At 44.6% G+C, this 12,576-nt stretch overlaps 1 protein-coding gene across 1 annotated transcript in view; it reads right to left on the bottom strand.

Moving 5' to 3' along the window:
- Nucleotides 1–12,576, bottom strand: part of LMO7 (LIM domain 7) — a 326,368-nt gene that overhangs the window by 60,543 nt on the left and 253,249 nt on the right. The window contains exons 8-10 of the mRNA XM_038762998.1: nt 4,913–5,165; nt 3,629–3,934; nt 375–1,094 (exon numbers count right to left, since the gene is read on the bottom strand). Coding sequence (XP_038618926.1) covers nt 375–1,094; nt 3,629–3,934; nt 4,913–5,165 — 1,279 coding nt within the window. The remainder of the gene's footprint in view (nt 1–374; nt 1,095–3,628; nt 3,935–4,912; nt 5,166–12,576) is intronic.

Below are 12,576 nucleotides of genomic sequence, written 5' to 3'. Positions count from 1 at the left end.
AAGAGAGGAAAGTTTGAAAAAATTACCTGCAGTTGTTTCTGTGCATATTTAAGTCCTAAAGGGAAATGGAATGTTTTGTTTATGAAAACAAGTAAGATTTATATTATTTGAAGCTCAGAGTACCAAGGATTATTGGAGCTCCAAAGTAGGTGAATTGTTTCAGGAGGCAGATAAGAGGGTATAAATATGGTATTGCAATAACAATATTTTTTCCTTCTGAGCAACAGTAAGTTTTTCCAAAGCGAAATAAAAGCCAATGCTTGAATTGCACATGGCATGCAAAATTCAGTAATAAGCCGCTGCTATTTCACGAGAAGCAGTTCAACAAAACAGTAAGCTTCACGCACAATCCTTGCAGAAAAAAAAAATCTAACCTCTCAACTAATTGCTTTTTCTTGTGCCTAACTCTGCTGGCCAGCCGAATAGCTTCCCATTTTTTTAAGTCCTCTTCACTGCACAGGCCAGGAGTGAAACGGATGGGTGGAATTTTAGTACCCAATTTCCAAACCTCGATCTTCCGAGTCAACATATCATCTTTCTTTTGTAAAGAAGAAGGAACGAAGACTCTACAGCGACTAGTTCTTTCTTCAGATGGGCACGTCTTCTCCAGGACACAGAGGAATTTGGCTTGAATTTCCGGTGGGAGAGTCCAAGGTTCTGGAAAAGGCACTGGATTGTATCTGTCCGGAGCTCCAGATAGAGGAATTTCTTTCTTCTGGGTTGTAATTCTGCGAATGATCATATCATCCTTTTCTAAGTCTGGGAGGACAGCTTCACCATCTCTCTGTTGGAGCACTATATCTCTCTCTATGGAACAATCGTTTTCAGAAAGTGTCCTGAAATCTTCAAAAGCTTGGAGAACAACTGGATTTGCATGGAAAGCCCCAGTCTTCCTGACAAAGAAATCATCATTCTCCAAATCCGGATCCAGTGCGCCATTCTCTTTGTCGTTGCTTTTGCGTCCTGATGCGTAAGAGAGGTTCTTTCTGCAGCTTATGAGCCTTGGGCCTGAAGTGGGATCAACTCTGGTCTTTGTTTCGGAAGACAAGACATCATCAGAAAAGGTTTGCAGGGCCTGAAGTAATAAAAACTGACTGAAGCATATAAAAGAGAAGGAAAGTAGAGCCTCATTAGCTTGAAAAGATAGCTAGATCTCAGACAGACTAAGCACCATTTTTAGCTAAGCTAAACTCTGGTGGGGCAAAGGTGAACCTGGCAAGGAGGCAATGGGCAGCTGAAGGAATAAGACTGCCATATGGGATTCGGAAAGAGGAAAAATTAGCACCATTGCTTGCCTTTGGTATTTTACATTCTTGGCCCTTATTCAGAAAGACAGGAAAACCAAAGTATCATCTCTCTATCCTGAAAGAAACCAACAGCAACAGTGGAAATAGGGACAACAAAAAGCCTGGGACAACGATTCGAGATTTAAAACATGCTACTCAGTCAATCAATCTTATTTACTGAGTGCTTAATGTGTGCAGAGTACTGTACTAAGTGCTTGGGAGACTATAACCTAGCACAGTGGGTAGGCACATTCCCTGCCCACAAGGAGTTCACATTCTAGAGGGGGGACTCCCTTATCGTCACCCCAAAATTTCCTCTAATGGCTACTGTGGCCTAGTGGAAAGATCATGGTCCTGGAAGTCAGGAAACTGAGGTTCTAGACAACAATCTGCTACTTGCCTGTTCAGTTGATAAATCCCCCAACTGGACAAGCAGAATGGCCGACTGGATAGAGCGTCAGTGTGGTTGTCAGAAGGATCTGGGTTCTAATCCCAGCTCTGCCACTTGTCTTCTGTGTGACCTTGGGCAAGTCACTGACTCCCCACTTTACAGATGAGGCACCACGAGTACTGAGAAGTTAAAACTGTGAGCCCCAATGGAGAAGCAGTGTGGCTCAATGGAAAGAGCCTGGGCTTGGGAGTCAGAGGTCATGGACTCGAATCCCCGCTCTGCCACTTGTCAGATGGGTGACCTTGGGAAAGGCACTTAACTTCTCTGTGCCTCAGTTACCTCATTTGTAAAATGGGGATTAAGATTGTGAGCCCCACATGGGACAACCTGATCACTTTGTATCCCCCCAGTGCTTAGAACAGTGCTTTGCACATAGTAAGCGCTTAACAAATACCATCATTATTATTATTATTATTATTACATGGACTGTGGTCCAACTGGATTAGCTTGTATCTACCCCAACGCTTGGTATAAGTGCCTGGCACACAGTAAGAACTTAAAAAAAAAATACCAAAATTCTCTGTGCCTCCAGTTTTCCTAACTGTAAAGTGAGGATAAAGTTCCTACTTCTGCTCCCTCTCAGACTGTGAGCCCTTTGTGGGACAGAGACTGTATAATCTGAACGTCTTCTATGTACTACAGCGCTTAGTATAGTGCTAGCACATAGTGAGTGCTTAAAACTATCATCATTGCCTAAAGAAGCCATTTGTGTATCTCTCTGTCCTGAGAGAGAGTAGTAACAGCAAAGAAAAGAGATTGATGAGAATAAACAGTCTTAGCCAATAAGGGGATGCCATGCTCAATGGACCAATAGAAAAATTGCAACAGAAATCTCTCCTCTGACCAGAAAATTCTGTTCGACTCTTTTCCCTATGGTTAGCCATGAGACTCACTCTCCATCTCTTCCTCCTCCCTTGTTCTTTCCTTTTCCCTTTCCATCCTCCCTCCAGCCCCGACAAGCACACACGTTGCAAAGCCCCAAATTCAAAAATTTAAAAAACTTTGAGCAAAAAACTGATATTCACAACTAAATCCGATTACACTTGCTTTATAAAAGTCAACTTTATTAGCACTAGGCACTGTAACACAGTGCTTAAGAGTTTCCAGGACAGAGTGGATGCTTCATCTGTTTTTTAAAGTGGACAGTTCAACTCCATGATCACATGCTCCCACAGAAAGCAAACAATCCTTTATGGCTTACTCTTCTTACATTTAAAGAATCCAGTCAGTAGACTCTTACGACCCAGTGAAAGAAAACAGTACTAGAGGCCTAAGCTTTCACTTCATCCAGCTGTTAGTGCAGCCCTAGAAGCAGCTGAATAGCCTGAAGCGCAGTAGTTGGGATGGGCCAGTCACATGCAATCATCAACCTGGGTTGATCAGAAGCATCACCGATTCTTCTCTCTGCATTTTGGTACAACGACTTTAAGCCTCTTTTAGCAGCCAGGTCCATCAGGATCGAACATCTCTGGCCACCAGCGGAACTAAACCCTGTCCTGGACACCCTACTAGCCATGGTGTGGCTTCGTTCAAAATCTGAATCTTCATCTTCAGAATCTGACATCCTTCTCCTGTCAAGTCATTGAGGGAAGGAAAAGAATAGGAAGAAGAAGAGCTGAAGAGAAACTGAAGTAGTGGTACTTAGCAGAGGCACGAGTCTGTAGAATTTTTGAAAATGTGCCTTTCTTAACTTGTCAAATTAAAAATCATACAATACTTACAACCTGCCGGGCTAAAAACCAAGGGGACAAAGTTCTGATTTGTCCAGGACAAGATGGAAACAATAAGCTAATTAATTCGCTTCACAAAAATACACACAGGTTTCTCTGGTATAGACTAGAACAGTTAAAGAAATACACACAGTAGAGCAGAAACATGCAGAAGGACAAACCTGAATCCCTGAAACTCCTTATACCATGGTTTATAAGAGGATGCCTTTTTGAAATGCTTCCAATTCAAGTCTTCTGAGGTCCAACATTTAGGAAGAAACTTATCAGAAGTGTTTCCTGTGTTTGGCCCTATTGGACTTATCCTGCGTACATAAAGATCATCCTTTATGATATTTGGGATTCCCGTTGTTTGCTTTTCTTCTTTCTCTCCTTCCTCTTCCTCTTCTTCAAAGTAGCCGGCGAAGTTTAAAGGTTCTTCAGTTGTTGGCCTGTTTTTCGCTTTAGTGCCCAAATTCTTCTTCTGGTTACTGTTCAAAACACCCAACCAGTTAAGATACTTCATGACCAATTTGACACATGGTACACAAAAGGCATGCTTTCTGACTCAAATAGCTCACGCCACTGTGAATGAAGCAGGTTAGTTTTCATTCTCATCACTGCAGCTCCTAAAACCAAGTTAAGTGGTTATAATGACACTTTATTTTAAAGGAAGAATCATTTGCTAAACTCTGGAGAGAGCCAGGATATATTATTTAGCAGCTCTGTTAAGAACACAAACACTTTCATAAGGGACGGTGCGGTATTTTATTCAGATCCGAGATTAATTTCTCTGACCTCATCTGTTCTTCAAGCCCAGGGGCTATTGCATCGGCTGCAGAAAACTTGGGTGTATGAGACTTTGGGTTGCTGGTTGCCGAGATAGGACACTGTCTGGGTCCAGAAAAGCACACAAGGCTCTTACTCCCTCGGAATCTACGGTTGGCTAGATCATCCAAAATTACATCAGGCAGCCTCCTCTCGTTCTCCGAATCTGAACCACTTTCAGAGTCACACAGCAGCATCTGCTGGAGAGCTGGGTTTGAAAAATCGTACTCTGCTCTGCTAATTGGATGGGACGTTAAAGAATTCTTTTCCTCTCCACTGATGTCAGGAACAAATAGAATAGAGTAACATGGCTCAGATCAAGACAAATCCTAAGAGTTGTTCAGTAAACTGAAAGACATACTAGGGCATGCACACTTAAAAGACAAAAAAATCATAATCTGATTCAGATTGCCTAATGGGTAAGAAAATTCCCTGAGCCACAGAAATCTGAATTAAACAGGCAGAAGAAAACCACCTTAAGAATTTATGAAAGAGGAACATTATTTGACAGTGAGATTTCAAAATTTTAGCTCTGTGCTGGTAACATTCAAGAATACATTGAAAAATAACTCCCTGAGTTCTGCTCGATTACTTCATGACCATCTGAAAATGCAACATTCGCTTAGACACCACAACGGTACCTTGAAAGCGTTCCGTCCGCTTCGGTAAAGACGGGACTCGCCCAGCTTCTTCTGTTGTCCTCATTCTTGTCTGGCCGTTTCTTCCTCAAGGGTGCTGGCATGTACCCTGTTTGTCGACTTTTGTTGGGCAAAAATCGATTGAATGGTAAAGCAGATTTTGGTTCAACAGCAGCAATCCTGCGATAGGACATGTCATCTTTATTAGAATCCTGCATTTTGAATGTCAGTTCAGAATCTGTGTCACTCTCACAGCCTAGAAAAAAATAAGAGAGGAAGAGAGAGACATTCAAGATCTTGCTTTTCCTTTACACTCCAGATTTTGGATCTAACTGAAACCCACACAGCTTGCCTGCTCTGTCTTTCTCTTGGAGACTCAGAGCTGCTGAGTTGAACAGCAGAGATTATTTTTAGAAATTTGTCATGAAGTTGTGATAAGATCCATTAGGTGGAACTTGCTTTGCATACTGGTCCTACATGCACAACATTCTTTCAGGGTACCATATCCTATACCCCAAACAAAGGGCTAATCTTGGGCCAAAACGTTCCATTCTTATTTCTTTCCAAATAGGTGATTTTCATGAAACCTAGTCTGCTAAGCAAATGTGAACTGAATCTAGCTAATCAAGCCAAATGTATTTGATTTTCTAATGATGTCCCAAGACTGCTCCCAGAGCAAATAAAGAACACCACAGTATAACAATCTTATCTCTACATGAGAGAGAGAGAGAGAGTGTGTGTATGTGTGTGTGTGTTTCCAAAAGCAGTTTGGAGACTTGAAACTACTGAGGCACATTTTATGCTCCAGAGGAAACAATGAAAATGATTTACTCTTGGAATCCTAACTGTTCATCAATCTTTTGAACAAATCATTTTATTAAGTATTAGTTCCTACTCTTAAGCATGTATATGAAATAAAATGCAGTTGTGCTCTAGGAGGAGAAAGAAATACATGGGGAAAGAGGAAGATAAACACAGAACCAGAGAGAGAGGAGGAAGCCCTTGGAAGGGGGAACAAGAGGATGAAGGAGAAAAGATAACAATTAATCACCTGAGCATATTTGCTCTGGCTACCACTACTGTTACAGCTGGGTCATTTTGCTGCTCATTCTCACCCCAACTTCCTTTCTCTCTCCTCCTACTCCCACCCACATCACCCTACCAGCTGCAGAAGCAATTCCAGCTGCAACAATGTTCAGTGATTTCAGGCAAATGTTGTGTGCGTGGAATCAGTTATTATTATTTATGATAACAATAACGATAATTGTTAAGCACTGGGGTAGAAGCAACTTAATCAGGTTGAACATACTCCCCGTCCTAAATGGGGCTCACACTCAATCCCCATTTTACAGACAAGGTAACTGAGGCACAGAGAAGTTAAGTGAGTTGCCCAAGGTCCCACCAAGTGGTAGAGCTGGGATTAGAACTCAGGGCCTTCTGACTGCATCCACTAGGCCATGCTGCGTGTTTAGTTTCTGCAGAGCACTGTACTAAGTGCTTGGGAGAGTATACAGTATAACAGAGTTGGTAGAGATGTTCCCTGCCCACAAGGAGCTTACAGTCTAAAGAGGAGACAGACATTAATATAAGTGAATAACTTCTGGATATGTACTTAAGTACTGTGGGGCTGAGGAAGGGGTGAATAAAGGTTGCAAATCTGAGTGTGAGGGCAATGCAGAAGGGAATGGAAAAAGAGGAAATGAGGGCTTAGTCGGAGAGGGCCTCTTGGAGGAGATGTGCTTCTAATGAGGCTTTGGAAAAATGGGGCTGCCACAAGAGTTCTTGCAATGAATCCTTGAATTGATGAGGTCTTTGCTTGAACCTGGGGAAGTGAACAACATGGCCTAGGGGAAAGAGATGGACCTGAAAGTCGGAGGACCTGGGTTCTAATCCCAGCTATGCCACATAACTGTTGTAAGACCTTGGATAAATCACTTAATTTTTCTGAGTCTCAGGTTACTGATCTGTAAACGGGGGATTTGATTCCTGTTCTCCCGCCTAGACTGTGAACCCCATGTGATGCAGGAACTGTGTCTGACTTGATTATCTACTCCAGTGCATAGTGCAGTGCTTGGCACCTAGTCAGTGGCTGGCACATGAGTGGTTAACAAATACTGCAATTATTCTAAGTAGTAGCTTCCAGCTTTCATGATTGCATTTATTAAGCACTCACTATGTGCAAAGCAGTGTTCTAAGCACTGGGGAGGTTACAAGGTGATCAGGTTGTCCCACGGGGGGCTCACAGTCTTAATCCCCATTTTACAGATGAGGTAACTGAGGCCCAGAAAAGTTAAGTGACCTGCCCAAAGTCACACAGCTGATAAGTGGTGGAGCCGGGATTTGAACCCATGACCTCTGACTCCAAAGCCCGGGCTCCTTCCACTGAGCCAAGCTGCTTCTCCAGGATTAGAACCCTGGCCCTCTGAATCCCGGGCCTGTGATCTTTCCACTAGGCCAGCTGCTTCACAATTGATCCCCTCTGAACAACAACTCCGTTTGAGCCCTTTCCAGGGCAGTTGGGGAAAGCTCAAAAAGCCAAGCTGCACATTGGTCCTCTGTAACACTCTACATAAATTCACCCTGAGGAGTCTTAACAAGGTTGCCACGGTTCTGCTAATCTGCTCAGCAAAGTCCTCCTTCTTCCAACAGGATCCTTAATTATCAATACTTCAAGTTACTTACCGAAACTTGAGAATGGCCAGGGTTCAATTCCTCAATGAACTCCATCACCCTATTCATATCCTCACATTGCAATCTTTCCTCCAACTTAACCCCTAATTTTGCATTGCTTGCTAGTTCTCTGAATACCACAGAAAGTCAATTCACCAGTAGTATTTATTAAGCCCCCATTGTAGGCAGAGCAAGAGACTTGGCCCTTGTTCCCCTCCTTGCACAGGTGCTTACAATCTAACAGGGGAGAGTGACAATGGAGGAAGAACAACAAACAATGCTCCAACTACTGATGGAGGCCTGGAAAAATTAAAAGATAAGTGCAAATAAATTTAAGTCAAGAATAGTACTAAAGGTAGGAGGATAAATGAATGATAAATATAAATAATTTATTATATATATTATATCATTATTCGTTACTATATATTTAGTTAAATAATATACCTCTAGCCTGGAACACCCTCCCTCCTCAAATTCCACAGACAATGACTCTCCCCACCTTCAACACCTTCTTGAAGGCCCATCTCCTCCAAGAGGCCTTCCCAAACCAAACCCCACTTTTCCTCATCTCCCACTCCCTTCCACATCACCTTGACTAGCTCCCTTTGCTTCCCCCCCCCCCGCCCCGTAGCACTTATGTATATATATATGTCATTTTATTTATTTATATTGATGCCTCTCTCCTCGACCCCCTCCAGTCTGGCTTCCGTCCCCTTCATTCCACGGAAACTGCGCTCTCAAAGGTCACCAATGACCTCCTGCTTGCCAAATCCAACGGCTCATACTCTGTCCTAATCCTCCTCGACCTCTCAGCTGCCTTTGACACTGTGGACCACCCCCTTCTCCTCCACACGTTATCTGACCTTGGCTTCACAGACTCCGTCCTCTCCTGGTTCTCCTCTTACCTCTCCGGTCGTTCTTTCTCAGTCTCTTTTGCAGGCTCCTCCTCCCCCTCCCATCCTCTTACGGTGGGGGTTCCCCAAGGTTCAGTGCTTGGTCCCCTTCTGTTCTCAATATACACTCACTCCCTTGGTGACCTCATTCGCTCCCACGGCTTCAACTATCATCTCTACGCTGATGACACCCAGATCTACATCTCTGCCCCTGCTCTCTCCCCCTCTCTCCAGGCTCGCATCTCCTCCTGCCTTCAGGACATCTCCATCTGGATGTCCGCCCGCCACCTAAAGCTCAACATGTCGAAGACTGAGCTCCTTGTCTTCCCTCCCAAACCTTGTCCTCTCCCTGACTTTCCCATCTCTGTTGACGGCACTACCATCCTTCCCGTCTCACAAGCCCGCAACCTTGGTGTCATCCTCGACTCTGCTCTCTCGTTCACCCCTCACATCCAAGCCGTCACCAAAACCTGCCGGTCTCAGCTCCGCAACATTGCCAAGATCCGCCCTTTCCTCTCCATCCAAACTGCTACCCTGCTCATTCAAGCTCTCATCCTATCCCGTCTGGACTACTGCACTAGCCTTCTCTCTGATCTCCCATCCTCGTGTCTCTCTCCACTTCAATCCATACTTCATGCTGCTGCCCGGATTATCTTTGTCCAGAAACGCTCTGGACATATTACTCCCCTCCTCAAAAACCTCCAATGGCTACTGATCAATCTGCGCATCAGGCAGAAACTCCTCACCCTGGGCTTCAAGGCTGTCCATCACCTCGCCCCCTCCTACCTCACCTCCCTTCTCTCCTTCTACTGCCCAGCCCGCACCCTCCGCTCCTCCACCACTAATCTCCTCACTGTACCTCGCTCTCGCCTGTCCCGCCATCGACCCCCGGCCCACGTCATCCCCCGGGCCTGGAATGCCCTCCCTCTGCCCATCCGCCAAGCTAGCTCTCTTCCTCCCTTCAAGGCCCTGCTGAGAGCTCACCTCCTCCAGGAGGCCTTCCCAGACTGAGCCCCTTCTTTCCTCTCCCCCTCGTCCCCCTCTCCATCCCCCCGTCTTACCTCCTTCCCTTCCCCACAGCACCTGTATATATGTATATATGGTTGTACATATTTATTACTCTATTTATTTATTTATTTATTTATTTTACTTGTACATTTCTATCCTACTTATTTTATTTTGTTGGTATGTTTGGTTCTGTTCTCTGTCTCCCCCTTTTAGACTGTGAGCCCACTGTTGGGTAGGGACTGTCTCTATGTGATGCCAATTTGTACTTCCCAAGCGCTTAGTACAGTGCTCTGCACATAGTAAGCGCTCAATAAATACGATTGATTGATTGATTGATTGATGCCTGTTCACTTGCACTGATGTCTGTCTCCCCCCGCCTCTACACTGAGCTCACTGTAGACAAGGATTCTCTCTCTTTATTGCTGTATTGTACAAGTGCTTAGTTCAGTGCTCTGCACACAGTAAGAGCTCAATCAATACGATCAAATGAATGAATTCCACCAGCCAGCTGTTAGCAATCAATCGTATTTACTGAGCACTTATGGTGTACAGAGCACTGTACTAAGGGTGAGTTGGTGGAGTACACTAACAGAGTTGGTACACACGTTCTCTGCCCACAAGGAGTTCACAGTCTATAAGGGGTGACAGACATTAATGTAAATAAATCAATACGTTAAGGACATGTACATAGGTGCTGTGGGGCTGAGAGTGGGGAGAATACAGGGTGTAAATATAAGTAAAAGGATGACAGCAGGGAGTAGGAAAAGAGAAAATAAAGGTTTAGTCGAGGAAGGCCGCTGAGGAGATGTGCTTTTAACAGGGCTTTGAAGATGGGGAGAGTGATAGTCCATGAGATATGAAGGGGGAAGGAATTCCAGACCAGAAGCTGGACATGGGTGAGGAAACAGTGGTGAGCGCTGTTGGATGGCTAGAACCTGGGTGGTGGAAATTAATTGACGAATGTCTCCCAGAGGATATGGGGATAGCTTTGGTCTGGTGATACAAATGGGGAGGGAGTTCCTAGAAGATAAAGCATGAACATGAGATTGGAAGTAGGGAAGTTGATAAATATAATAATGATGGCATTTGTTAAGTGCTTACTACGTGTGAAGCAAAGTTCTAAGGGCTGGGTGGGATACAAGGTGATTAGGTTGTCCCACATGGGGCTCACAGTCTTAATCCCCATTTTACAAATGAGGTAACTGAGGCTCAGAGGAGTTAAGTGACTTGCCCAAAGTCACACAGTTGACAAGTGCCAGAGCTGGGATTAGAGCCCATGACCTCTGACTCCCAAGCCCGGGCTCTTTCCACTAAGCCAGGCTGATTCTCAGTGTGATAATAAGGTACGATGACAAGGTTAGCTTGGGAAAAAGAAGAATGAAATAGCAGGTTAACGTAGTGCTCTGCAAGTAAGCTTTTTCTCAGTGAGAGGCAGTGTGGAGGGCTTGGGAGTCAGAGGACCTGGGTTCTAAACCCAGCTCTGCCACTTATCTGCTGTGTGACCTTGGGTAAGGCACCGCCCTTCTCTGTGCCTCAGGTCCTTTTTCTGCAAAATGGGGATTCAATGCATGTTTTCTCTCCTACTTAGACTGTGAGCCCCATGTAGAACTTATCTTCATTCATTCATTCAATCATATTTATTGAGCACTTACTGTGTGCACAACACTGTACTAAGTGCTTGGGAAGTACAAATCGGCAACATATGAAGATGGTCCCTACCCAACAACGGGCTCACAGTCCAGAAGGGGAAGACAGACAACAAAACAGGTAGGCAGGTGTCAATACCATCAGAATAAACAGAACTATAGTTATATACACATGATTAATAGAGTAATGAATATGTACAAATATACACAAGTGCTGTGGGGAGGGGAAGGGAACAGAGCAGAGGGAGGAAGGGGGTGTGATGGGGAGGGGAGGAGGAGCAGAGAAAAATGGGGGGACTCGGTCTGTAAATAGTATTTATTAGGGCTCTGAAGGGAGGAAGAAAGCTAGTTTGGCGGATGTGTGGCGGAAGGGCATTCCAGGCCAGGGGTAGGATGTGGGCCAGGGGCTGACGGCGGGACAGGCGAGAACGAGGCACAGTGAGGAGGTTAGCGGCACAGGAGCGGAGGGTGTGGGCTGGGCTCGAGGAGAGAAGGGAGGTGAGGTAGGAGGGGGCGAGGTGAGGGAGACCTCTGAAGCCTAAAGTGAGGAGTTTTTGCTTCATGTGAAAGTTGATAGGCAACTACTGGAGATTTCTGAGGAGGGCAGTGACTTGTAAGGGCTTGACAAATAACACAGTCATTATTATCATTGGTTGATTAAAAGTTGGAAGGTTGTGGTCAGAAAATGATACTGCAGAGACGGTGAGGTTAGAAGTAATCCATTGACTTGTTATAAAGAGATACCTTGTGTGCTCAAAGGACTTTCATGGATGAGGTAGAGAAGCACCTTGGCCTAGTGGAAAGAGCATGGGTTATAGTCCTGGCTCTGCCACTTGTCTGCTGTGGGATCTTGAGCAAGTCACTTCACTATGCCTCAGTTTCCTCAACTGTAAAAGAAGGATTAAATCCTACTCCCTCCTACTTAGACTGGGAGCCCTATATGGAAGAGGGACTGTGTTCCTGATCCTTTTGCATCTACCCCAGCTCTTAGCACAGTGCTTGGTATATAATTAGTGCTTAACAAGTATCTTAATTATAATTATTATTATGAGGTGGGCTTAGTGGGCTTATGAGGTGACAGCAGAGAAATGAGAGGATGCAGGTGGCAGTGGGATTGTATGGGATAGCCAGGTGGTTGGTCAAGTCCCCAGGTGTCAGTGTGAAGATGATGAGAGGACAAAAAGGAAGATGTCAAAGTTCTTCCTGGGAGTAGTCCTTAGACAGTCAGAGGCATTTATTAAGTGTTTCCTGTGTGCAGAGCATTGTACGAAGCACTTGGGAGAGTAAAACACAATAGATGTTAGACATGATCTCTGATCTCATGGTGTTTACAATCTAGGCAGTTGCTCTGACTCTTGATGAATTAGAATTGTTCAATAACCAACACTTCCTCTTCCACCCAACATGCCCGATAAAGTTTTTACTGCATAGTCTTCACAAAAGAAACATT

The sequence above is a fragment of the Tachyglossus aculeatus genome, chromosome 2 (genome assembly GCF_015852505.1).
Source record: "Tachyglossus aculeatus isolate mTacAcu1 chromosome 2, mTacAcu1.pri, whole genome shotgun sequence".
Lineage (NCBI taxonomy): Eukaryota > Metazoa > Chordata > Mammalia > Monotremata > Tachyglossidae > Tachyglossus > Tachyglossus aculeatus.
The sequence above is the reverse complement of the archived record's forward strand: the minus strand, read 5'-3'. Positions and strand labels throughout refer to the sequence as shown.